At 54.7% G+C, this 26906-nt stretch overlaps 1 protein-coding gene and 1 pseudogene across 7 annotated transcripts in view; one reads left to right on the top strand and one right to left on the bottom strand.

Annotated features, from left to right (window-relative positions):
* RAD54L2 (RAD54 like 2) overlaps positions 1–24560 on the top strand; it is a 168188-nt gene extending 143628 nt beyond the window's left edge. For 6 of the 7 annotated variants that reach the window (XM_025375386.1, XM_025375389.1, XM_025375392.1 and 3 more), the window contains 3 exons: positions 4738–4959; positions 19678–19846; positions 23961–24560. In XM_025375386.1, the coding sequence (XP_025231171.1) occupies positions 4738–4959; positions 19678–19846; positions 23961–24253 (684 nt within the window). In that variant the 3' untranslated portion in view covers positions 24254–24560. The remainder of the gene's footprint in view (positions 1–4737; positions 4960–19677; positions 19847–23960) is intronic. The other variant, XM_025375393.1, reaches the window with a different exon arrangement.
* LOC112619790 lies at positions 14763–14881 on the bottom strand (annotated as a pseudogene).
* Positions 24561–26906: the final 2346 nt, after the last annotated feature.

Raw genomic sequence — 26906 nt, 5'->3', positions numbered from 1 at the left:
GCTTGGAAGGCAGCACCTGGGGAAAGTGGTGAGTGCCTGGTCAGATATCAGCTATTTTTAGGATTCTGTTTGAAGGTGTAGGAGTATAGAGGAAGGTTCCTGAAAAGTTTCTAAGTAAACTCACCTTTGAGGGCTGGTATCTTGTTGACTCCTCTCTTTCCTCCCGAGCCTGAAGAATGAGTCCTGTCCTCTGGCCTGGCTGTCTGCATCATCTCGTGTCCTGACTGGTGCCTGTCTCCATGTGCCTTTGGGCGTAAGCTTCCCAGGGAAGTTGGGGGTTGGCGTGTTGACCTGTAGTACCTAGGAGGGCAAATGAGGTCCCGTATCAACCCTCTAGTCATGGGCCAGTGCAGCTCCTCTATTCCCTTGGGAGTACCAGTGCAAACGAAGGGCCCTGCCTCTACTTTCCCCCTTAACTTGGGTAGCTCTGGGTCAGTAGGCTGGCATGGGAAGAGTAAGGGCAGCCTTCTGTGCCTGGGTTTGAGAGATGGTGCTGCTTTCCCTGTCAGGTTGTGTAGGTTGTGGGCCTGGGGTTGGCTGTTTCTATTAACCCTGAACCCAACGGCTACATTTGATCTGGGCCGCTGACACCATTTCTCATTCCTGCATCCTGAAAGATTATCAGTCTTGTCCAGTTCCCAGACTCATCAAAGTCTTGGCTTGGCAGGGGCCCTGAAGTGGCTATCTTCACTATAGCCTCACGCAACAGGGTCAGCAGGGCACTGTGACACCACTCAGGAAGGGCCAGTGGGGCCAGCCTTAGGACTAGCTCAGACCTGAAAGCTTCAGGTTCTAAGCAGATTGCCCTCTTCTCCCAGTAATGGGACTTAGGAGGCTTCTCTGCCCAAAGGAGATGCTCTGGGGTCTGGCATGCCTCTATTGTTTTCCTGGTACTCTTGCTTTGAGGACACATCCTGGATGGGCTTGTCTTTACCCCGAGTGGTGGTGGGCCTGGCCACTGCCCTGTTTCCTGGGTGTGGTTCCTTGTAGGTACTAGTTCTGATCCAATTCTTGTTCTGGGCAGAGGTACCCAGAGAAATAGCTGATCTGGGGAGGAAGAGGAGCAGGCAGGTAGAGCTGGGAGGCCCAGGCCTGTGTCCTAGGGTTAGGCCCAAATAAAGATACTGCACTGAGCCAAGGTGGATGGGGTCTCTTGCCCGTCGGGACATCCCAGCCTTCTGGGCGCTTGACAGCCTTAGTAGGCCTTTTCCCTGGAGGCGGGTCTGGGCTTTACTGGGAGGCCAGGAAAGCTTTCTTCTGCCACTGGATCAGCCTTGCCACTCTCTGGGTTATTTTAGGTCCTGTTCCATTTCCTTCTTGCTGGTGCCTTGTTCAGCTGCTTCCCAGCTTCAACTTTGCATGGGGCTGCTTAGTGGGTGGTAGGCTTGCTGAGGGACCTTCTAGGCTCCCACTTAGGCCAAGGCAGGGGAGGGGGTAGGAAGTGTTCTTACTTGTAGAATTAGGGGGTTGCTCAGCCAGGAAAGGAGCTGCTGTGCCCCACACACCTCCTGGATCCTAGGAGCCCTGCCTTCTTAGCTCCCTTCTTCCACTGTGACAGGAGCTCCACCTTTTCTCCAGGTAGAGGGAGAGGAAGTTTGTTACGGTGCAGGGCTTGTGTGTGCATGCATGTACTGTCACTGAGCATGCCTCAAGAACTTTCTGTGTGCGCAGGATCCTGGACCTTTTTGCCTAGAGGCCTGGAGTGATGGAGAGAGATGGGGAGGCCACCAGTTACAGTGCAGCACAAGACCTTCTCCCTGGTGGGTACTTGGGATCAGAGAGGAGGGGCTGCTTGGTGGAGAGCAACAGAAGGCTTTGAAGGGGAAAGTTGAGCTGAGTCTTGCAGGATGGGCAAGAGTTTCCCAGGCAGAAGGGACTCTGGAATAGAGTGAAGAAGGACATTTCAGACAGAGGAAGTAGCTTACGCAAAGGCAGGAAGCATGGGAGGACGTGGCATGTTTGGGGAGCTGCAAATAGTTTCATGTGGGTGTGTGTGGGGGTGTGGCGGGTGAGGAGGCTGGCAAGGCGGGCTGGGCCAGAGCCTGGATCTATCCCTCCCTCTGCCATGCAGACACTCAGTAGGTGCCTGCCCATCTGAGCTGTGGCCCCTGCTGGGGCCTGAGGCTGCAGAAAGGGAGTGCAAGGTGAGTGTGTGGGCAAATTCATGCAGTATTATGTAGGCCACTCCAAAAGAACCTTGCCTACTTGGCTTGTGAATTTAGTTTCATCCTAGAGGTAAATTGGGAGCCATTGAGCGGTTCTAAGCAAGATGACCACATGTGTTCTGTTGCCTTTTGGCTACTGAAGAGGATGTTGAGCTGGGAGTCCCATGAGGGCTGCTGAAGCGTTCCCAGGAAAGACCCTGGAACTCAAACCCAGGCAAGCCAGCAGTAGACAGGAAGAGATCAAGTGACCTTCCACTTGTTTCTCCATGTGACTTATGTAGATGTTTCTTTTGCACAGCACAGGTTGGTAAGGTCAGGGACATGAAGATAGGCTTTGTGGCAGGCAGTGTCCCTTGGCTTGTCAGCAGGAGGTCCACCAGGTAACTTCCTGCCTATCTGGTCATGCTCAAGTCTTGGCGTGTGAGTAGGGCAGTTGCACCATCTAGAGACAAGAAGTGGTATTGCAGTGGTCTCCTGTGCCTCTGGGTGGGGTGGGAGGAGTTTCAGGCCAAGAGAAGTGACTGTGTGCAAGGTAGACTTGTGGAGGTCAAGAGAGTTTACAGCAAATTATTGGGGGAGAAGAGAGTGCCACTGAACCACTCTGAAAGGCTCTCCAAGAGGGCATTTGAACCTGAAGGACAGCAGGGAGGAGCTGCATATTCAGGGGTTTGGGTCGTTGGGCATTCTAGGCCATGGACAGTTGTTTGGACTGTGTCATAGCTACTAATAACCAACAATTATGGAGCACTTGCTGAATGCTGGGCCCAGGCTAAGCTCTCGTGAAGTTTCTTGTTTAATATGGCAGTTCTGTAATAGATATTGAGAAACTGGGGCTCCCAGAACCCAAGGGACTTGTCTAGAATCACACGACTCAGATTCACACCGTGGCTTGCCTCTCTCAAGCTGTGTTTCTGACCACTATACCCTGTTGCCTGCTACTAAAGCTCTGAGCCCGGTTTGGATGCCATAGGATTCAAGGGGGCTGCAAGGGGACCAGAGCCACAGGCAGTTGAGGGTTACCGTTAGGGTCTGCTTAGAGGTGAGAGCCTGGAATAGGTGCCCAAGTCCCAGGCAAACTGTGACTAAAAGGAAGGGCTGGGTTGGCTTCAGTAGAGGCGGCCATTCAGGGCTGAGAAACCCCCAGGAGATTTCAGAGAGGGCTTGGAAAGGGCTGTAATGGGAGGGAGAGGTGAGAACAGGTAATAATGACTTCACAGTGCTGGGAAGGAGGGGTAGGGACAGGAGTAAGTGGAGGTAGAGGGAGAAGCCTGTTTAAACTTAGGGGTCATCCCTGTGAAGGTGAACTGCTGGCAAAAACAAATTTTTTTGTGGTGGGTGGGGAGAAAGGAGCCTTTAGAGTTGAGCAAAACCCAGGATTGAGGGTACAAGGTCTGTGCTGAATCTTTTGGATTTAAGATCACATGCCTCTGAGGGCCCAGCCTGAAGGCTGGTACAGACTTAGGCACCTGGAAAGCTGACATGGGAAACAGGGAGCAGTAGGTGAGACAAAGTGAGGCCTCCTGATGCCAGGAGGAGAAATGAGTACTGGGTCTTGCAGCCTTGGGTCAGTCCTAGGAAGTGATGGAGGCTCACACGGGAGCCTTACATGGCTAAGGTTTCTGGGAGCCAGAGGAGGGAAGTTAGGTAGGGAGAGGAGCAGAGTGGAAAGTGCAGGCACTAACAACCTATAGAGACTTGAAGGGGAACCCAGTGGTCTTGGCTTTTAGCCAGGAAGGGACTTAGGAAGTGGGATAGGTCCCTGGATGGGCCATGGGTTGGAGAAGAAGTCTAGAGGCTCTGGTGATGGTTGGGGAGGATGATCTCTTCACAGAATTTCACCAGCAACCCAGAGGCCAGTGATCCTAATTCTGTGTCCTGACAGGTGCTTCCTGCAGCCCCTCCATAGCCACTTGCCAGGTCCTGACCCTGCAAGCATGTGTGTAAACACACACACACACACACACACACACACGTTCTTGCTTTCCTAGGGCATGACCTTGGAGGGCTCTGAGCTCTTTATTCCTACTCCTCAGTTTTGCTCCCTTGCCTGCCATAATTTCTCTGCCCATGAAGCCTGCTCTTCTCCAGGGGATAGGAGGGAAATGAGCTAATAGGATTGTGCTGGACCCAGGCTGAAGGATCAGCCACTGTACAGTTCTGCTGGTGGCCCTGGGGCGTGGGGGCTGACAGAGGGTCTCATGGTGGGGTGGAATGGCCCCCTCAGTGGAGGCATGTGGAGGGTGATGGTCAGAGGTCCTCTCTGTCCTTCCCTCTCCTGGCCTCCGGGAGGGCAGAGACCAAGTCTAACCCCTCAGCATGATCCCTGGGTTTCCACAGGGCGTGGCATGTTTGTTGAAGGAATAGATGAGAGTCCTGCGGTACGATGCCACAGGCAGGGGCCATAGGTGGGTTCCAGTAAGAAAATAGCTAGCTCTGTCCTGGTATCTGGGGCTGCATGGCTTGTCAGAGCTGGTGGTTGTTTTAGGCCTGATCTGGCACAACTCCAGGAGGAAGGAGGTCTGAGGGCCTCCTCCCTTTGCCCAACTCTCACACCCATGCTTTGCTTCCCCAGGTGCCTCCTGATAAGTGCCGATGTGCCGTGGGTAGCATCCTGAGTGAAGGTGAGGAATCGCCCTCCCCTGAACTCATCGACCTCTACCAGAAATTTGGCTTCAAGGTGTTCTCCTTCCCGGCACCCAGCCACGTGGTGACAGCCACCTTCCCCTACACCACCATCCTGTCCATCTGGCTGGCTACCCGCCGTGTCCATCCTGCCTTGGACACCTACATCAAGGTGAGGCACAGGCCTGGGGTGTGTGTGTTGGGGACAGCCAGGCCCCTTGGGTGGAGCTGAGGAGGACTGCCTGGAATGGGAGGAAGAGGTGGTTTTGGCAGAGCAGCACCCTGGGACCCTCATGGAACAGGTACCTGTGGAGCTAGGAAGATGGGCAGAGGTTGTTGGCATCTCTTTCAGATGCCCAAGATCTTGTGGGAGCCGGAGCATATCCCAAGAGCATGGAGAGCTTGTTCATAAACCTGGTCTGGTTAGTTTGGCTCTCTGGCTTTGACCAAAGACATCCTTAGTGCTTATCCCACACTCTGGCTCAGACGAATGGACAGGCCACTTTATTCTCATCCTGCTGGAGGCCTGCACAGCAAGGACCTGAGGCTCCCAGTGTCTGGGCAGGCCCCAGGTAATCATGTATTGCCCATGGCCCTGCCTCTGCATGGGCTTATATACCTGCTCCCAGAGGCCAGGGCTGGGGCAGCAGTGGCAGGCTCTGTCTCCTTTACTTCCTGACTTGGTCGGTGGCAATGCTGGCAGCCCAACCTTCCTGGAGGAAGGAGAGCCAGCCACCAGGTCATCTGACAGGGATTTCTGTGTCTACAGAGATAGATTTTTTAAAAACATGCCCTGTTACACATCCCTCCTCCCCTAAACGTTTTGTAAACTTGGGTGCTAGGGAAATGACCCCAGTTGGGTTTGGACATGATTGTTTGTTCATTCATTTAACTTGTATTTATTGTCTGTGTGCCAGGTGCTATAATGGGCACAATGTGAATGAAACATTGGTGCATGAAACAGACATTCACAGTGAGGTGGTGAAGATAGGTAATAAATGTCAGACAAAAATGGGACATGTGCTAGAGAAGGAGAGGGTGAGAAAAGTCAGGGAACCAACTTGGACAGAATGATCAGGGACAGCCTCTCAGAGGAGACAACCTCAAGGCAGAGTCCTGCAAGACCCTTTAGAGAGGAGATAAGAACTTCTAGGCAGAGCTTTGATCTACATGCAGCAGGAAGTCACTGCAGTGTTCCAGCCAGGAAAATAACACAGTTGGAGCCACGTCTGTACAAGATGGGCTGTCCCATGTCTGGGCAGGGTGGGACTGGACCATAGACCTGGGACCAGGTGGAGATGCTTAGACCTAGGGCTGAGGAATTAGCCTAGGGGCTGTCATGAATCCCATTGTAAGTGGTGGCAGCTTGGGCAGGCCCAGTGGCTACAGAGATGTGGACAAGGATAGAGATTTACAATCACTTTTGGGATAGAACTGATGGACTTTGGGTGGATTCGCTGTTGGGGAAGGAGAGGCAATGAGGGAGTCACAGAGGGCTCTGCTCCCCTCTGGCCTGGGCAGGTGGGCAAGCATGTAGTGATGCTTTTCACTGACATGTGGGAAACTGAGGGAGGTCCTGGTTTTGCGGGGAAGGTAGCTATTCGGGCTATGTCAGGGAGCTGCCTGAGATACATCTAAGTTGGGGGGTGTGGAGTCAGCAATGGTATGTGTGGCCTGGAGTTGAGAAAAGGCTGGGCTGGTGGATATATTTGGGGACATCAGCCTGTTGGCAGTATTTGACCTGGGAGGCTGCCCTGTGCCTCCCAGCCTCTGTGGGGCCAGGTAGGCGATAGACAACCTGTGGCAGCAAAGGCTGCACAGAGGGTGTGGCCAGTGTGGCAGGGGTCAGGGAACAGAACAAGAGAGTCAGTGGGAGTGAGAGCCTGGTACGCTTGGAGGATCCTTGCAACTTTGTTCACCAAAGCAGCTTGGGGAAAGGGACAGAGTGTTGATGATGGAAATGGGAGCTCAGATGTCCCTGGAGTCTGGTGTTGGGGCTGAGGAATGAATAAATGAGGCCCTGGGTCACCAGCTGTGTCTTTGGTGGTCAAGGACAGGTTTAAAGAATCAGGAGTGAGAAGACCTGGAAAGGGGAGGGCTGTCACAGTGGTAGGGCAGGGGCACAGGGAAAATAGAGGGGAGTTTCCTTTGTGAGCTGGAGGGTGGTGGCCAGAAGGGGTGCTGGGCAGGATGTGCTTGCCTGGCTGCGGTTGGACTGGAGGTGGGGGTGGGCTGGCTGGTGGTGTGGGCAGGAAGGAAGATACCAGTGCCCTAGGCCTGCTTAGTGTGCCACCTCTGGGGAGTCCTCCCCCATTTCACTCAAGGAAGGCCTCTCCAGTCCTGTCGGTGCCATCCTCAGCCTCATGGGCCCATCTGGAGGGGCACGCCTGGGAAGAGACTTCTTGGGTTCCAGACCTCAGAACAGGACATGTGGCATGTGGTGTGGTGGCGAGCAACTCAGCCACCAAAGCCTTTTCCTGGCTTCAGGGGTTTATTTTTAGACACCTTTGTCCAAATTTCCCGGCCCCTGACAGTTTCACAAGTTGCCTGGTTTTGACGTCACCTCTTTGATGAAAGCCCTTCCTCCTTCCTCCCTGCTCCCATGGGAGCCTGTCAGCTGTGCTCCTAGAGTGGGGGTTGAGGCAAGAAAGCCAGGGATGTGGGGGAGAACAAGGGGCTTCTCCCCTGTGAGGCATGCTTGTGTGGGCTTGGCCATCAGCAGGGAAAGTAAGATAGAGACCAGCTGCCCACAGAAGACGCATGGCCCAAGGTCCTGGGCTTGTATTGGCAGCAGGATGTGGGGGTTGCCTCTACTCATGTGTTTAGCCTGACCTTGCGTCTTGGGGAACAAAGCCAGGGGAGAGATGAGGAAGGGGCTAGCTCTGTTTGTTGGTCACAGCCTGCAGTGGACAGGGGTGGCCCTGTGCCTCTCTCAGCCCAGGAGACAGCAAGGAGAGAATATAAGGTTCCCTTCCATCCCTGCCTTCATCTCCCCTGCCCTGGGGTCAGAGAAAGGAGATTACTAATGAGACTGGGTGCTTCTGACTGTAGCACCAACAGCTGACTGCCTTTAGCTGTGTGTGTGTGCATGTGTGTACACCCTTCTTTTTTCTCTCTGGATCTGGGACTGCTGTGAAGGTTCTTCAAATGGAATGACAGCAGCCATCAGCTTTCTGTTTTGGCAGGGGTGAGGGAGGCCAGGAGCCCTGCTGCCAGGAGTTGCGGGGGGAGGATGTGTCAGGCTCACCAGCCTCTCTAGAGGCTGGGTGAGGGGCAGGGGTGAATGGATCTTAGCTTTGGGTTTGGGAGGTGGAGAGCAGCTGCTGTCCTGGGAGTTGCAGATGTGCCTGAGCCTGGGACCAGATTGGTCTCATGGGACAGAGGGACCTGAGACCAACAAACCTGAAGTTCACAGCGAGAGGCCCAAGGAGAAGCACTTGTCAGGACTCTCGGGATTCTGGAAGGGATGGCTGATCTCAGCTTTCCTGATTTGCATGGCAGCCTCTGGCTCTCTGGCTAGCCTTCCCCAGCTTGGCAGCCTGGCAAACTGCTATAGGAGCTGGAACTCTGCCTTTCTCCATATAAACTGCTAAGGGCCCCCAGGCTGAACACTCATTCCCCAGGAATCCATGGGTACCGTGTGACCATCACTCCATATGGAAGATGCCTCAGCTTTATCAGGCTGCTCCCCTGGAGTCCACGGAGGTGGCCTCTAGTACAGGAGGAGACCACTCCCCAAGTCCCAGGAAGGGGGTGTCTTCTGGAAGCTGCAGGATGGAACAGAACTTGTTTGAAATTGCAAACCTGCAGAGGAGAGATGGGGCCCAGATGTGAGCCCAGAGCAATGGGCAGAGGCCCCCAAATTCACCACAGTCTTAATGAGTGTCCAGGGAAGGCTTCGGACACATGGAACAGACCAGGACTGAGGGATGGGCCTGGGAATTCCATGTGTGGGATTGTGTGTGTAAGGTCTCTAATGCAGTTTGCTCATATCTGTCTGTAGCACTTGGTGGGAAAGGCCATTGAGAGTGCTCCACTGGCATAGCCAAGCCCGCATACCTGACTTCTCTCCCAGACCCGTCCAAAATCCTTTTCATAAGTGCCCTTCCCCGTCGTCTCTGATTTCAGGGAGTTTTTAGGGGAGGGTCTTTGTAAAATGGTTTGATCTTCTTCTCCCAAGTTCAGGGTGTTACAGGGCATTGTTCATGTAGTGGCTGATTGGCTGGGGAGTGCAGGTGGCCCTGGAAGTCAGACTAATGTCTGACCATCCACCATCAAATTGGAGAAAAGTGTGTGGGGAGGGGTCACCAAGGGGATGTAGTAAGCCTCTAAGGGGAACCTTGGTGGCTGAATTCTGGGACAGCTGGGTTGACTGGGACTGTCTTACCAGGGGCTTAAAGGGGATAAGGCCAGGTGTGGTGGCTCATGCCTGTAATCCCAACACTTTGGGAACCTGAGGCGGGAGGATCACTTGAGCCCAGGAGTTCAAGACCAGCCTGGGCAACATAAGTGAGACCCTGCCTCTAAAAAACAAAAAACAGAAAAAAAAAAAAATTAGCCAGGCACTTATAGTGCCAGCTACTCAGGAGGCTGAGGTGCGAGGATCGCTTGAGCCTGGGAGGTCAAGGCTGCAGTGAGCCATGATTATGCCACTGCACTCTATCCTGGGTGACAGAGTGAGACTCTGCTCAAAAATAAATAAATAAATGAAGGGGACATGGTGGCTCACACCTGTAATCCTAGCACTTTGGGAGGCTGAGGCAGGTGGATTACTCCAGCTCAGGAGTTTGAGACCAGCCTGGGCAACATGGTGAAACCTCGTCTCTACAGAAAAAAAATACAAAAAAATTAGCTGGGCATGGTGGCATGGACCTGTGGTCTCAGCTAGTCGGGAGGCTGAGACAGGAGAATTGCTTGAGCTCAGGAGGCAGAGGCTGCAATGAGCCAAGATCACGCTATCGCACATCAGCTTGGGTAACAGGAGTGAAACCCATCTCAAAAAAATAAAAGTAAAAACATTAAAAAAAAAAAAAGAAGAAGGAAGGAAGGAAAGAAAAGGAAGGAAGTAAAGTAAGGAAGTAAGGCAAGGACCCCAGACCATAGTTCTCAGACTGCTCTGACTGTGCTGAGGTGCCCTGTGGCTATTAGCCTAGGGTGGAGGCTGTACTCAGACCCTTACCTGCTTCACCTGAAGTAGTTCTGCCTGTGCGTTTTACAACCCAGGTGTCTTGAGCTTTTGTTTGGAAGGGAGCTTCTGAGGCTCAACTGGTTTGAAAACCTGTCCTAAGAGAGGTGCAATACTGGGCAGATGCCACCTCCAGTCCCGCCCACTGCATGTCTGTTCTCGATCCTGAGGATGCTGTAACTGCAGTGTGAGTGGATCTGGGAGGCACCAGGGCCCAGCCCTTGTGCAGGTAGGGCAGGGGCTCCAAAGAGACGCGCTTGTCTTGAGGGGAGTGTGACTGATTGGAAGCTGGACCCGGAGGGACCCTGGGGAGCTGCAGGTTGGAGTTCTCCTGGGGTGGTGGTGACTGAACTCCTGAGTGGTGATAGCATTATGGGGCAGCCATCTTAGAACTAAGGCCTATGGGCCCCAGCAGGGTGCCTGTGGAAGTGGGTCAGCCTGTTGAGCCATGGCTGTGAGGAAGCTCGAAATAGCCTGGCCACAGCCTGTGTTCTGTCCAGTGGGAACAGAACCCCTTGTGTTTGTTTCCCCTTAGTCTGCCTCAGTGACCCTGAGGGAGTCAGTGGGTGGGTCTGAGTCCACGCTGGGGTCAAAACACCAGTGCAGAGCAACAAGGCCATGGCAGGGAAAATACTGGTGAGGACGCCACGCACGGTGGCTCACGCCTGTAATCCCAACACTTTGGGAGGCTGAGGTGGCTGGATCACCTGAGGTCAGGAGTTTGAGACCAGTCTGGCCAACACGGTGAAACCCCGTCTTTACTAAAAGTACAAAAATCAGCTCGACTTGGTGGCACACGCCTGTAATCTCAGCTACTCAGGAGGCTGAGGCACGAGAATTGCTTGAACCCGGGAGGCAAAGGTTACAGTGAGCTGAGATCACAACACTGCCCAGTGAGCTGAGATCATGACACTGCCCTTCAGCCTGGGTGACAGAGCAAGACTCCATCTCAAAAAAAAAAAAAAGCAGGTGAGGAAGCCCTAACAGGAATGTGAAATCTGCGGTCATTTCCCTCTTCCTGACTGTCACCTTTGCCAAGCTAACGTGGGAGGCTTCCAAACTTTATTTTTAACAAGGGAGGCCCTCTTGGCATCTCAGCTCAGTCACTTATTCAGCAGTTATTTACTGAGGTCTCTTGTGTGTGTCATTGTTCTGTGCATGGAGGAACCAGCTAGGAGGCATGATAGAGTCCTAATCAAAGCCAGCATCCTCATTGTTTTACAGATGGGGAGGCTGAGGCCTAGGGAAGGAAGGTGCCCCAAGGTCAAGGGATGGAGCAGTGGCTGAGTCCAGACTGGGTCCCTTAGGCTGAGGATCGTTCTAATGGCTACATGCCTTTTGCCACTCTGTCCTATACATAAGTGGGGCTGGAACCAAGAGGCCGAGGACTTGTCGTCAATTTGGGATATGCTCGTGATGGTGCCCTGGGGCACCATCACGAGCATATCCCAAATCCACTTGATCTTCTTTCTCCAACCCTGGTAGTCACAGTTGGGGGCTGAGGCTTCAGGTCTAGGAGACTGCTGGGAGAGCCGAGTCTAAGCATAAGAAGAGGCTGTGTACCTGCTTGCCCAGGAGGCACTCACTAGTGCTCTGGGCACAGGAAGCAGCTGCTGCAGGCACCTTATCGGGCCTCATGTCCACACCCTCAGTGAGGCAGAGGCGGTTCTATTCCCAGGCTTCCCTCCCTGGATCTCAAGGGCTGGTTCACCTGCTGGTGCTGCCACCTGCTAAGTGGCCTGTTCTGGCACAGGGAGGAGGGCACTTTTGACAGCATCAGGACCTGGAGCTGAGTGACAATCCTCCAGCACTCTTTCCTCCTCCATCTCCTCCAGCCACAGAGCCTAGCCATGACTGGGGGTGGGGAGGGGAGGGATAGATTCGCTGGTAAAGGCAAAACAACCCTTGTAGGGTGGTGGTATTTGGGTTGCACCTATAAGGTGGGCAGTGTTCCCCAGGTGGCAAGGCATGTCAGGCAGAGGTACTGGCTTGGTGGCAGTCATGGCTTGTGTATCCAGTGAGACTGGAGTACAGGAGAGGAGCGAGTTTGGGCCTAAGAGATTAGGCTGGGTCCTGCAGGCACTAGGGAGACACTGATGGCGTCTGAGCAGATGAGTGACAGTATCCAGGCTGGGATTCAGATCAAGTCTCTTGAGTACCTGGGAGATAAGGAGGAAGAGCCAGAGGCCACAGCTAAATTCTGCAAAAGGATAATGCAAGTTAGCAGAAAGTAGCAGTGACTTTTCATTCCCAGATGTCCCCAAGCCAAGAGGCGATCCTCCCACCACATCAGGGCTTGGCTTCCCTGGCCCCCTTAGGGAGCTACCCTTGGGTGTTGAGGTGTTGAGGGCCAGGCCTCTCCCTTTTGTTGGCCTAGGCACTGAAACCTGCTCCTTAGCCTCTCTGGCTTTACCCCACCTCCCTCCCTTCCCCCAGGAATGAAAGCACAAAGCCAGCCTTTGCTGGGGCGGCGTGGGAGCCACCACTCTCAAAATACCAGCTCGGATATTGTAGCTTGGCAGCCCTGCAGGACCCTGGGGGCTGAAGCTTGTCTGGATGGTGCTGTGGGGTTGGGCTGTCACCAATCCAGAGGGAGCCTTCTTCCCCAGGCAGATGGAATTTACTTATCAAGGAAGAATTCTGTTGCTCTTCTCCAGGAAGCTCAAGATTGGAATTAGGGAGAGGAAAGAGATTCCAAGGAAAGAACTTGCAGTGCACCCCCTCTCCCCCAAGCAGAACAACTTCTCCTTCAGCTGAGCCCTCAGATGAGGATAGGCTAGCTGTCTAGTTATGCAGGTGGGAAGGAAAGGACTTCCCTGAGGAGTGGAGCAGAGGTCAGAGGTACCAGTTGGAGATGAGAAATTCAGGGCCTTTTCCTCTCCCTCTCTTCTGTCCCCTGTCTCCTCTGCATCCCCACTTGCCCACTTGTCCTTCCCCTCTGGCAATTCCTGACTCCTCTGGCTCTCAGGTGCTTGGCTTCACAGCTCCATCTGTATGAGCAGCCTTCCTGCTGCTGGATAATCATCAGCAACCAGTTTGTCAGCTTGTGAGCAGGACAGGGCTCAAGGTCCTTGACTACACAGACAAGCTGCTAAAGAGTGCTAGATCTTGGAGAGGGGGTGGGCTGTGGAGCCTGCGATGGTAGGGCCATCATCTGGAAGGCTGTAGCTCTCCTCCCAGATTTGCAAGGGAGAGCAATGGGATCTCAGGGCTGACTCACCCAGTGCTCTAACTGAGCTCTCCTTGGGGTACTCACTCCCGTACTCTCCAACACTCTGGTCCGGCCACACAAGGGCCCAGGCCCGAGAAGGCCAGAGCAGGGCTGAGCCAGGGTTGTATCTTGGCCCTCTGGGCCTAGAGAAAGGTAAGACTGGGTATGGATGCAGGATTAGGGGCCTCCCAGTCCATCTGGGCACTAAGGTGCTTCAGAGCCTGTGTCCCATGTGCCTGCTTAGAAGGAAACATTATTTCCCCACCCCTCAATACCCCAGCCTGCCCTGGTGCTTGACTGCTGCCTAGGCCCTCCTCCACGGGCTGCCCAGGAAGCCAGGGTCTGCGTCGTGCCAGGGAGATGAACAGAGGTGTAAATTGTGTGGCAAGCTGCTGGCTCTGAGGTGAAAATGAAAAGTCTTCAGGCAGTGGCAGCAGCAGGCGCAGCAGGCTGGGGTGCCAGGCATAGCACACCGTCTCCCGCCCCACTCTCCCTCACACCTTCCCCCTTCTGCAGTCTTCCCCAGGTTCCCGCCCAGGCCTGGACCTGCCTGCCTGGCTCCTCTGCCATTCCCTGCCTTTCAACACGGGGCTCCCAGACTGGCCCTGGGTTCATCCTAACCCCAAGAGGGCTGTTATATCTCGTTTCCATTATGTTTTCTTTTTTTTTTTTTTTGAGGTAGAGTCGCATTCTGTCACACAGGTTGGAGTGCGGTGGCACTATCTTGGCTCACTGCAACCTCTGCCTCCCGGGTTCAAGCAATTCTCCTGCCTCAGCCTCCAAGCATCCACCACCATGCCCAGCTAATTTTTATATTTTTAGTAGAGACAGCGTTTCACCATGTTGGCCAGACTGGTCTCAAACTCCTGACCCCAGGTGATCCGCCCGCCTCGGCCTCCCAAAGTGCTGGGATTACAGGTGTGAGCCACCATGCCCGGCCTCCATTATGTTTTCTAATTGGCTGATCTGCTGCACAGAAAAATGGGCTATGCTTGAGTTACCTTTGTGACTTAATGTTCGTAGTAGTCCCTCCATTGATTCTTTTTGGGTTTTCTGAGTATACAGTTTTCTTATCTTCACATAATGGTGTTTTTATTCATCGTTTCCAGTTCCTCACTTCTTTTGAGATCATCTATTCTAATCTCTTACTTTCTTTCCCTTTCCTTCCTTTCCTTCCGTCCCTTCCTTTCCTTTCTTCCCTCCCTCCCTCCCTCCCTCCCTTCCTTCCTTCTGTCTTCTTTTTTTTTCTTTTTCTTTTTCTTTTTTGAGAGAGTTTTGCTCTGTTGCCCAGGCTGGAGTGCAGTGGTGCGATCTCAGCTCACTGCACCTCTGTCTCCCGCGTTCAAGCAGTTCTCCTGCATCAGCCTCCCAAGTAGCTGGGATTACAGGCACCTGCCACCACACCTGGCTAATTGTTGTATTTTTAGTAGAGTTAAGGTTTCACCATGTTAGCCAGGCTGGTCTGAAACTCCTGACCTCAAGTAATCCACCCGCCTTGGCCTCCCAAAGTGCTAGGATTACAGGCGTGAGCCACCACGCCTGGCCAAAGAGGGAAAGATGGAGGGAGCGATAGGCCAAAAGCCTACAGCGCCTGGTGTTCCCAGACAGTCTCCCATCCAAGTACTAACTAGACCCGATCCTGCTTAGCTTCTGAGATCAGACAAGATCAGGCGCATTCAGGGTGGTATGGCTGTAGACCCTTTATTTCATACTTGGGCAAATTGAGGGCCAGAGGGAAGCTACCCATTTGTCTAGCCAAGCCAATGCCCTAGGCTCCTGCCTGGGGTGCTCTCTGCCACATCCTACTTCCTCTCTCTCCCCTCCCTGGCAATCCTGTCTTACTCCCTATCTCCTTTGCCTGCCATTTTCAGAGCTTTGGGCTCTCCTGGTGTGAGAGGAGAGTAGAGAGAGGGGAAGTGCTCACCAGCCCTTCTGCAGGCTCTCCCTGTTGGTGTGGCAAGGCCCCAGAGCACCAACAGACAGGTCTAGCTTCTGGGACAGAGGCTTTGAGGCAGCCTGGTGGGGGTGAGAGGAAAGTTTCTGGGCAGAATAATAACCTGCTACCTTCTAGCTGCAGCCTCTTGCTATACCTCCCCAAAGCATTCACATGCCATGAAGACCAGCTGCCTGAGGGGCCTCCAGGGTCTGAGCCCCCACTTGCAGGGACTGCTGTGTGCAGGCAGGTACATGTCGGTGTCTGTAATTAAAAACGAACATGCATCACTTCACCCAGCAAGGAGACGCCACCACCTCGGGTGGGATGCAACAGCTGCTTTCTGGCTGTGCAGCTGCCTGGGTGTCCAGCCTGGCACAGAAGGATAGATAGGATTGGGTAGCTCAGGGTAAACAGTAAGGCAAGGCCCAGGGCCCCTCAGCCAGACCTCATGCCTTTCTGGGCCTAGAGCTTAGGTAGGAAATGTGACCCAGTCCTTGGCCCACACGTTGCCTCCTTCTTTTGGGCATTTGCAGCCACCTAATTATAAGCAAACCTCCAGCCTCTGGGTAGCCTGGGAGTGGGACCCATCATCAGCCTCCATCCTGGGCCTGACCTCTTCTGTCTTCGATTTGCTCCCAACCCCTAGATGAAGCCAGGGCACAGGGTGATGTCCTGAGTACAAAGCACTAAATGAGGATAGTTCAGGTCCTCTCTCATCTCTTTTCTTCCTCTCCCATAATTCAGAAAGACCTGCTGGGGAGGCACTGTGGGTCCTGTGGGGAAACCTTGGCCTGGTGTATCAGTCTTGCCCTGTTGTGGGAGCCCTTAGCTGAATGGGCTAAATGCCTGCACCCTACCCAGGAGACGAACTGAGGCTGAGGTGAGTTGGGAGTGTGTGGCGTGTCCCCAAGGTAGCCGAGGCAGTGGCACTGTGGCAGCCTGTGTGAGGTGGGTGAGCTGCTCCTTCCCTTTTTTACCAGCTCTCCTGAGTGGGTGAGCAGGTGTTGGTGCAGGGTGGGGTGGTGGTGGGGAAGTGCTGGTGTTTGGGGTCTCTTAGAAATTCCTGCATCATGGGTGGTGTCACAAGTCCCCATCTTGTTTCTGCATGTGGAAGACCCAGGTGGGAGGGAAGGCCCAGAGGTGTGTCTGAGGGACCGGAACTCTGAATCCAGTTTCTGGCAGTCATTGGCGGCACCTTGGCATGATTCACTGACTTTTGCCTGTTAGGTGGAGAGGAATGTGAACATCTGCAACTTTCCCACCTTGGAAAGAGGCTTTATGGCCTCCTTGGGTCTGTGTGTGGGAGTGAGCTGCTCTGGGCTGTGGGTTTGTCAGATGGCCAGTGGTGTCAGTGGCAGAGCATGTTCTCATGTCCTGGCAATGCTTCCACACACTTCTGGCTGTCTGGGCTGTGGAAGGGGGTGTGCCAGGGGTAGGAGGACCCCAGGCCCACCCAGGCTCTTCACCAGAGGGGCCAGCCCAGTGTGACCTTGAGCTAGTGTCCTTGGCCGTTGGCAGTCTGCTCTCCAAGGGCTCCCTGGGGCTAGCTGAGGGAGAGGCAGCTGGCCTCGCCTTCCTCCAATGATTTTCCAATATTTACTGGCTCATTGACATATTGCCCGGGCCATGGCTCCTACCGTGCAGCAAGGACCTGAGAGCCAGCCCATGGTCACCCTCTCTTCCCTCTGAGGTTGCACCTGACTGGGAGGGAAAGGGCTTGTCCTCTCTGCCTGGTCACTCAGGGACAGAGCATATAGCTCATCCTGCCCCTCACCCTCTATCCCCAGCCCCCACTAGACTCGTTTTTGCTCAGTGGGCAGAGCATGGAAGGGAGAGCAGTCTCCCAGGAAGGGCCAGGGGCAACTACAAGCCCCTTCTCTGCCTGTGGGCCTGGCTTATAAGTTTACTCCTTTGCCTTCTTCCTGCCCCTTCTCTACCCAAGTCTGAATTTTGGTAGGACCTGGTGTTATAATGATTTGGGGCTGAACAGTCAATGGCACTTTAATTAGCTCCATGCCTCCCTCCAGTAGGGAGGACCAGGGCCCCCAGGTAACAGTGGGTAGGACCAGGCTAGTTTTGGGCCTGAGGCTGCCCCTCCAGGGGTCTGGGAACAGGCTGTAGGACCTGGTGCTCCCTGTGTGGGATGCTGTGAGGAGGGAGAGCTGGGCAGAGAAGGAAGGGCTGTGTGGCAGGGCCACGGTTTTCTCTCCATCCGCTGTCTCCCTTGTTCCTCTATTCTCCCCGATGGCTTTGAGATGAAGGCGATGGCAAGGATGGAGGATGCAGTTTCCATGGCAACGGGGCTGTCCACAGCCAGGCAACTTCAGAGCCGGGCTCTCCGGAGGAGGCAGATGCGCAGAACAGCCGCAGACTGCCTCCCGCCTGCCAACAAGGGGGCTGGCAGAGCAGGTGGCACCGGGTGGCAGCCTGGTGCTGCCCAGCCTAGGGGAGAGGGTGGAAAGAGCAGTACTCCCTCTTATCATCTTGTTACTGCCAAGTTCCTCCAGAAGGGAAGCTAGGGAGGTGGCTTGAGTGTTGAGAGGGGTTGGGGTAGGGTCCTTGTTGTCCCTGGAATCTCTGGGTGGACACAGGCTCTGGCCTCTGGGATCTTCCCCAAAAGCCAAATGTCTGCTGCTCTTGTGATGGCCACTCAGCTGCTACCCTTTGGACCCTTTGTTCAGAGTGTGAGGATGTTGGTGAAGGCCATGCCCTGACTAAATTCAGGGATCCTTTTCTTCCATCTAGCTACTGGGGAAGGACCTGGATCTTCAGGGGCCTCCCTGCCCCTGGCCTCAGTGACCTGGCCCAGTTTCCTGAGTGGGGCTTAGGTTTGGCAGATGCCTGCCTCTAAGTGCTGGCATTGGAGGGGCCCCAGAGCCTGACAGCTCCTGCTTCCTGACACTGTGATCTTGTTTAGCATCCTCCTGGAGACCAAGGCTGGAGTGGGTATGTGGGTGCGTAGAGAAGCAAAGACAGCCATCTGTGTGTTTAGAAATGGGAGGTGTCAGGGGCATGGACTCTTGAGATGGAGGAAGCCCCAAGGGCACCCAGGTTGGCAAAGAAGATTTGAATCCAACTATTAAAAAATAATGACTTTCCTTTACTGACCTTGGAAGCATCAGGGTTGGGGTGTTCTACTTTGCCGTTGAGCACATGGAGACTTAGGATGAAAGGCTTTGCCTGGATCACCCGTGGAGTCAGAGGCTGAGCCACAACCAGACCTGGGCCAGGCCATCCACCTCCCACGTGGCCTCCTAGATGCACCCTTCCTCCAGCTGGCTGCTGAGGGTACTAGCTAGATAAACCTTTCAGGCTCACTCCCCTTTCCCTTTATCATCCATGGGCTTGCTTTTAACTGTTCTTTGCTTGCTTGCTTTAGTTGAACGAGGTTCCTCAACCCTAGGGTTGGCCAGGCAGGCGGACAAGTGGAGTCCTGGAATGGCTTCTCCTTGCCAGGCAATAAGTTTCTCATTACTGCTAAGTGGAAGGCTCATTTCAGAGCTCATGGTGAGAGCGGGGCGAGTGCTATAAATAGTCATGTTGTGAAGGTTGGCGGGTGAGCAGTGACAGGGCAGGGGCCTTGCAGTCATCTTAGTGGGTATTTGTGCTCCGTCGCAGGAAAGGTTGGAGGGCAGACCGTGAGTGAGAAGCACTTGACCCTCTGTTCTGGCTGTCACTGCCCGCCTCAGGGTGGCTCTGGCATGTCTGTGCCCCTCCATACACATCAGAGCATTGGATTCTGTGTCTAGGCAGAGGGAGGTGGAGTGCCTTTTGGAACTTGGGGCCCAAAAGGTGGTACATCAGCCCATTGCATAATGTCCTGTGCTAGATCTACTTGTCTTACCTGCCCTTCCAGTCCAGGGTCTCCCTCCTCCCCATCAGCTAAAACCCTGGGTTTATACGTGAGGAGGTATGGGAACCACACCTGATAGTCTCAGAGGTTGATATAGATCTGAACTAGCAGGGGAATTAATGGGAGTGGAAGTGGTGTTTAACTGGCCTTGATCCTTGTTCAGGGTCTATAGTAGCATGTCTGCAAGAGCAAGGGCTGGAGGCCTAAGGACTGAGGGTACTGGTCTTCTGATATCTATGGGTCAGTCAGCGTTGTCCAGGGTGGAGAGGAGGTCAGGGCCAGGGGGTCCTGGGATGGAAAGTCTGGCAGGTGAGACTTTGGCTTGGGCACATGGGATCCCTATCCTGGGGTGGTCCAGGGGTGCCAAGCTTTATGGCTCTGTGAGACCAGTGCCTTCTGGAACAGATTTCTGGTCTCAGATATACACATAAGAGAGCAGTGCCAGGCTCCTGGGTTCTTTTACCGCTTGCCCTAGGGTGTCGTCCTCGGTCTTCAGACTATTATTGCACTCTGGACTATGGGGCCCTGCTGTTAGGGTGATCTCTGTGTGCCTCCCTCAGCAGGGCTTTGGAACTTGGAAGAGGTTGAGAGGCAGAACCAGGCCCTGGGACGGAATAGGTAATAGACAGTTCTGGGGGCCACCCAGGGACAAGTGAGTCAGGGGCCCTGTAGGGCTCATTTTACCTTTTGCCACTCTCTGACTAGGCACGGAAGCTGTGTGCCTATCCTCGGCTGGAGATCTACCAGGAAGACCAGATCCATTTCATGTGCCCACTGGCACGGCAGGGAGACTTCTATGTGCCTGAGGTGAAGGAGACAGAGCGGAAATGGCGGGGGCTTGTGGAGGCCAGTGATACCCAGGTGGATGGCACAGGTACAGAAGGTGGGGTATGAGGATGGGGCCCTCCTGGAGCTCCTCTCTTCTGGACTCCAGGGGCTTGGTTGAGGAGGCTCCTCCCTCTCTGGGTTGGCACTGTGGGTGTCAAGCTATGCTTGGCAGAGGGAGGAAGGAGACCCACCTACCCGAGGACCCACATGTGGAGTTGCCTATTCCCAGACACATGGATCTACATAGATCTGGATTCACACACATTACCTCCTGGCAACACAGATACAAAGACCCTGCCTGGATTCCCTCCAGATGCAGCAGGAGTACCCTTGGAAACAAAGATCACAGACAACTTGATGTTCATGGGAGGGGGCTGAGGCTGCTCAGGAAAGGAGTCCCTTGGGTGGGGCTCAGCAGGAAGTAAGATTGGCATAGATCTGGAAGGTAAGGAAGGGAGCAAAGTGTTCTGTCCCTCAGTACGGGCCCCACCCAGAGCCAGCTGCTTTCTCCCTGCCAGGGAACAACCAGGGAGCATGCAGAGGGGAGCCAGGATATCCGTCCCCTGCGCCATCCTCCAGGGCCAGTCCACACTCCTGCTGGCAGCCTCAAGGCCCTAGGTCCAGGCTGGAAGGCTGCTTGCCTGCCCACCTCTCTGCAATGATCTCTGTGACCCCGGGCTGTCTCAGGCACAAGGGGATCTGCTGGGTTACATCCCAGATGGTCCCAGGGGGCCTTATCCTTGGCCAACCTGGTGGAATTTGTGACTTCTAGGAGTGGTACAGGGCTGTGGGGAGAGGAACTGTCCCTCCTCCCCTCCTTTTTTAACAGATGATCTGCCCATCCAGTCAACAGCCAAGGTCACCCTAGGGAGATGTGTGTCAGCTAGGGCTGGACAGGAGGGTACTGGGAGCAGTCTCTACTCCCTAGGGGCCTGTGTCCAACACAGTTAACTTCATCTGCCACTTAATTACCTCCATGGGGTACAGCTCCCTTCTGCCTGGTAGTGCCCAGCAGACACTCTTCAGTTCCCCTACTGTGGGCACAGGACATGGCACAAGGTCAGCAGGCCCAGGCAGCCTCTAGGGCAGGAAGACAGAGTGCCTTCACTTTCCTGTGACCTCCCTCTGCTGCCAGCCTCCCCCTCCTTGACCCACCCACCCAGCTTCCTTCCCTCCCAAACACTGCCTGCCAGGGGCATTGAAGGACTGCTTGGCACCCGCTACAGCTGGCTGCAGCAGCGGCTCCCACATTCCCCAGCTCCTCAGCCTGTTTTCCTCCCCTCCAGCCCGCCCACCCACTCCCTGGTGTTGGGACCAAGGGGTCTGCCCGCCTCTCACAGGGCCTGTCCTGACACCCCAGAGGGACTCGGTGTTTGCCCGCCAGGTGCATGCCACTGACACAGCAGTTGGTGGTGGGTGCATGCAGGGTGTCTGACTGCCCAAGGCTTGGCCTGTCCCTGCCCACCTCCCTGCTGTGGCCCCAGCTTGGGCTGAGAGGTGAAAGGGGGTGATTAGCTGCCTTGTGCCTGTTACTACATTGATGTATTATTTAGCTCCAGAGAGGCGATGAATATTTGATCATCTTGCACTGGCTGTGGGCAGAGTGGGAGGGAGGGATTGGGGTGAAGGGGGTGGGCTTCAAATCCCCTGCCTCAGCAGCCCTGGGGATTTAGGTAGGGCCCTGCCTTGCCTGGTATCTTCTCCCCAGGGATGCAGGCATGGGACTCTTGGACCTCCTCCTGTGTAGATCTTAGTGGGGCTATAGGGATGCTACTTCCCTGTATTGCTTTTTTTTTTTTTTTTTTTTTCTTCTTCTGAGGCAAGGTCTGACCCTATCGCCCATGCTGGAGTGGTGCAGTGGCAAGATCTCAGCTCACTGCAACCTCTGCCTCCCGGGCTTAAGCTGTCCTCCCATCTCAACCTTCTAAGTATCTGGGACAACAGGTGTGCACCACCACGCCTGGCTAATTTTTGTATTTTTTATAGAGATGGTGTTTTGCCATATTGCCCAGGCTGGCCTTGAACTTGTTAGCTCAAGTGATCCTGCCTCAGCCTCCCAAAGTGTTGGGATTCTAGGCATGAGCCACCATGCCTAACTGGATTCCTTTTTTTTTTTTTTTTTCCCCTAAAGATGGAGTTTTCCTTTTTTGCACAGGCTGGAGTGAAGTGGCATGATCTTGGCTCACTGCAACCTCCGCCTCCTGGGTTCAAGCGATTCTCCTGCCTCAGCTTCCCGAGTAACTGGGATTACAAGTGCCTGCCACCATGCCTGGCTAATTTTTGTATTTTTAGTAGAGATAGGGTTTTGCCATATTGGCCAGGCTGGTCTGGAACTCCTGACCTCATGTGATCCCCCTACCTCAGCCTCCCAAAGTGCTGGGATTACAGGCGTTAGCCACTGTGCCTGGCCTCCATCTGAATTCCTTTGCTTGAAGTGTGTATATGTCCCCAGGGGCTGTCTTCATCTCAGCAGGCTGTCCTGGCCTGAAGGTGGCACCCCTAGGCTCCTTCCTCTGAACACTCCTAGCCTAGGAATTGGGTGGTAGGAGGTAGCATGCTGGGAAGCAGGCACATTCCTGTACCTGGGGTCCCAAGAGAGCCATTGAGTGGGTGGGCAGGCAGAACATATAGTTTAATAGGGCCAGGGAGAAACTGTCTCCCTCCTTTGCTCTTTTCAGGCCTGCAGCCCCTAGGGCACTGATCATTATTTAAGGAGCAGTGAGGGCCTGGCATCCTGTCCCCTGGTCAGAAGAAACTACCCAAAACTCATTCCCCCACTTCTCCCCTACTGCCTCATTCACAGGCCCCTGTCCTGGGAGCCACACCTGGGGCCTCAGCAGGAGGGGAGCCCTGAGCCAGCAGCCTGGGCTTCTAGGACTTACCTCACCTCTGCCAGTAGCACCCAGAGGGCATATTCTGGGGGCTGAGTGGGTGGTAGGGGTAGGGAGAGACCCCAAATTCCCCCACCTCCTAATTCTCCCACCCCTAACCTAGGCCCCAGCTGAGGCTCAAGGAAAGCCCCAGGCTGAGTCCAGGTGCCAGGCAGACCCCAGCTGCACCTAGCTTGGCTCCAGCACCATGGAGACAGCGACTGGGGAAGCTGGCCCACCCCTCACCTGTGATGTTTGACAGCTGACCCTCTCCCCATCACACATGAAGGGTAGCAGATCCACTCTCTCCCAGTCTGGATTCCTGCACACAGCAGGCCTGAGCCCTGTGTTCCTCCTTGCCACCCCAGCCTGCATTCAGTGCCTCTGATCCAGGGAGATGAACCCAGGGGTTGTTCCTGGACAGGGCAGATGAAGGGGCTGCTTGTTTGGAGGATGTATTGGGGGTGGAAGGAGCAGGTTAGAAGGGGTTTGGGCCATCAGCCTGGCTCAGCACTGGTTTGGGGCACCCCAACCACCAGCAGAGTGCTCTCATCATCCGCTTTTGCTATCTTGTGGCTCAGGAAGCACCAGTCGTTGGGGGTGGGGTGGGTAAGGGTTTCTCAGGGTCGGCCCAGGCATAGGGAGAGAAAGCCAAGATGTTTTATCCCAGCACCCTCCTCCTTGCAGCTGGTTGAGTGTTTCTCAGGCCTTCTCCATCCTGCTCATACTTCAGCTCCCCCCTCAAGTGGGGACTTGGTGTGGGCCAGAGGCAGGGGCCTGCTGACTCCCTGGATGCTGCTCCTGGGAGCCCTGCGTGGGGGAGGGCTGCAGAGGGGCCTTCTGCTGTATTCTGCAGTCCTCATGCCCTTGGGTGATGTTCTGTAGCTGGCCCTGGATACATCTCTCTCCAAGCTTGAAATGGGGTTGGGGGAAGGTGGAGGGGACACTACTTCGGTCTCTTTGTTCTATCTCAGCTCCTCACCTCAGGGCTGAGTGGCCCTTAATAAATGTAGGGGGAAGGGCAGCAGGCTGTGTGGAAGTGCAGGGAGCTGAGGCTAATTCAGGGTGGGGAGAGGAGTGCACAGCTACCTCCTCCCTCCCTCCCCGCTCTTTCCCTCTGCCCTGTCTGTGCAGCCCCAGTCAGGGTAGAAGACAGAGGGCAGCTGGAGCGAGCCCCCTGAGCCCAGGAGGCTGCATTATTCATGAGTGCACTGTGTGCTGAGTTGCCTCTCCCTGGAGGAGAGGGTGGGGTGGTCCTGGCTAACCTGTGCTCCCTTTTCCTGGCCATAGGAGCTGACACAATGAGTGACACGAGTTCTGTAAGCTTGGAGGTGAGCCCTGGCAGCCGGGAGACTTCAGTTGCTACACTGTCACCTGGGGCGAGCAGCCGTGGCTGGGATGATGGTGACACCCGCAGCGAGCACAGCTACAGCGAGTCAGGCGCCAGCGGCTCCTCTTTTGAGGAGCTGGACCTGGAGGGTGAGGGGCCCTTAGGGGAGTCGCGGCTGGAACCTGAGACTGAGCCCCTGGGGACTACCAAGTGGCCCTGGGAGCCCAGTGCTCCTGAGAAGGGCAAGGAGTAACCCGTGACCTGCACCCTCCTGCAGTGCAGTTGCTGAGGAACTGAGCAGACTCTCCAGCAGACTCTCCAGCCTTCTTCCTCCTTCCTTTGGGGGAGGAGGGGTTCCTGAGGGACCTGACTTCCCCTGCTCCAGGCCTCTTGCTACGCCTTCTCCTCACTGCCCTTTAGGCTCCCAGGGCCAAAGGAGCCAGGGACTATTTTCTGCATCAGCACCCAGGGTTGCCGCCCCTGTTGTGTCTTTTTTTCAGACTCACATCGGAGCTTCCAGGACCCACAATAAAGCCAATGATTTACTTGTTTCACCTGGATTTGGGTTGTGTATTTGTTTGTTAGTTCTGCCTTGGTTGGGGTTGGCGGGGAGTGGCTGTACAGATAGGCTGGGAGTGGGAAGGAGCCTCCCCTCCCCAGGACAAAGAACAGAGGGAACATGGCAGGTACCCTGGGGTCGGGGGAGGAGGGGTGTTAGAGATCCTCCACCTCCTACTCTGTGATCCCAGTGGCCAGCTGCCCCCCCACTGCAGTTGCCAGAGAGCAAGCAGAGCCTGGCTTGGGTGAGAGCTGAGCATGGGGTACCCTCCAGGGCTCAGGAGTGGGGAGCTCACAGCCTGTCTTCGTCTGCCTCCAAGGGATGCCTTTGTGTCTGTAGCTCTAGTGTGCCTGCACGCTGGTACTTCCCCAGTAGGCGAGGCTGCCCCACTGTGCCTACCAGTGTCTGTGTACCTGTGTGTGTGCATGTGCCCCCATGCTCATGCATTTGGCTCTGTATAACCACGGATGGGGCTGCTTGGGTAAAGCTGTGCCCAGGTGAGCATCAGGGTATGATTGTACCTGAGCGTGGCTGAGTCTGTGTGGATGGCTGTGTGCCTGTGTGTGTGTGTGTGTGTGTGTATTGCTGTGCTTTGTGTCTGTGTATGGTTGTATTATAGGAGCATGTGAGGCCATCTAACAGCATCTCTATGGGGTCTTTGTTCATATACAACTGTGTGTGGCTGTGTGTGCAACTGTGTGTGTGGTGATGTTCATGACGTTCATGTATAAAGCTATGTGTTTTGCTGTGTCCACATATAAAAGCTATGGCTCTGTGCAGCCGTGTATCCATAATTATGGCGATGTATGTGTGGACATGTTTTGGTGTACAGCTATTTGTGGCATGTCTGTGTGAGCAGCTGTATATATGTGGCTGTGTCCACATGTGCAGCCGTGTGTAGACATGGTCACATGTTCTTAGGGGCAGGGGTGTGCCCATGTGTATTATTGCTGTCTACAAGTATAGCTGTGTGTGGTTGCATGTTTACATGTACTGTGTATGTGGCCATGTCCACATGTACAACTGTGTGTAAGGCTAGGTGTATGTCCTCATCTGTGTGCACACAGCTGGTAGTGGCTGCCTAGCTGTGTGTAACTGTGTGTCCATGAGCTGTGACTGTGCAGCTTGTTTGCTGCAGGCCACATCATGGGCTTTTCTGGCTGGTGCTGTACATAGCCATATCTGTGTTTACAGCCCTGTGCCTTTTGTGAGGCTGACTTGTAGAGCTGGTTGGGAGTGTGGCTAGAAGGAGTGTGTGACTCCTCACCTCAGCACCCTCCTGCTGTCAACAGAGGCCTGGCCCATTGCTCACCTACCCCAGGGAGCAGTTGCTCTTCGACAGCCAGAGAGGGTGAGAGCAGCCGGTGGCAGAGTTGGAGGTAGAAGACAGCATGTCTGTCTCCCACTGCCACCTTGTCTCCTGTTAGTGATGGGGCTTGTGTTTGTTTGGGTTTGATGTGTCTGTTTTGTTTCAAAGCTGTGTTCTTTCCACAGCAGCAGGGCATCGGGTTTCTGTGTCCAGGGAAAAAGCTCGTCCTTGGTGATCACCCCCGCCCCCCTACGAACTGCCACATGCACAAGTGGGTGTATGTGTCTGAGGGGTCTGGGCTTGGCATGTTCATTAGCATGTATCTGAGCTGGGCTTGCTTCCACTGACACTTGTGGAAGAAAGGGCAGTGTCAGGGGAATGTGTGTAGGGGATGCCATGCCCCTTGGCACTTGTTAAGTGTATGCACATGTTAGGGGCAGATAGCACAGGCTCTCTAATCCCCATTCCTTCAGCCCAGTCTGGCACTACAGCTTATCCACTACCCTCTACCCAGGGGCGTCCTTCCCCATCCTGCTGTGGGAGGGAAGAGTCAAGAGCATCTTCTCAGAGCTGTCCTCCCTCTGCTTGGGCTCCAGCTCTCACTCCCTCCTACGCAGCAGCCAGTTCCAGAAGCCTTTCCCCAGGCCCCTCCCCTCCCAGATCCCCCTGCCATCCCTAACACTCCCTCAGGGTTGACCCTAGTACTTGGTTCTGCAACCCTTCCTGCAGGTTGCTCTCTCCTTGCTTAAATACCCTTTTTACATGGGAGTGGGTGGCAGGTTTAAAGGGCATCTGCAGGAAGGAAGGGGAAGCCCCATTCTCCTCTGACCTCTCCCTTCCCCCAATCTTTTCCTCTTAGTGACTCGGGCTCCAGCTCTCACAAGGGACTGAGGACACATGCCTCAACCTCAGGCCTGGGATGTGGACCCAGCTGAAATGGCTGGGTGGGGAGAATAGCCTCCACCCATCTCCCACGCGCCCCTTTACCTATCCCCCAGAGACACCCCTTGCACTAGGGCCAGCTCCTCCAGGGCCAAC

This window comes from Theropithecus gelada, chromosome 2 (assembly GCF_003255815.1).
Source record: "Theropithecus gelada isolate Dixy chromosome 2, Tgel_1.0, whole genome shotgun sequence".
In the NCBI taxonomy this organism is placed as follows: domain Eukaryota; kingdom Metazoa; phylum Chordata; class Mammalia; order Primates; family Cercopithecidae; genus Theropithecus; species Theropithecus gelada.
This window is presented reverse-complemented; position numbering and strand designations above follow the sequence as displayed.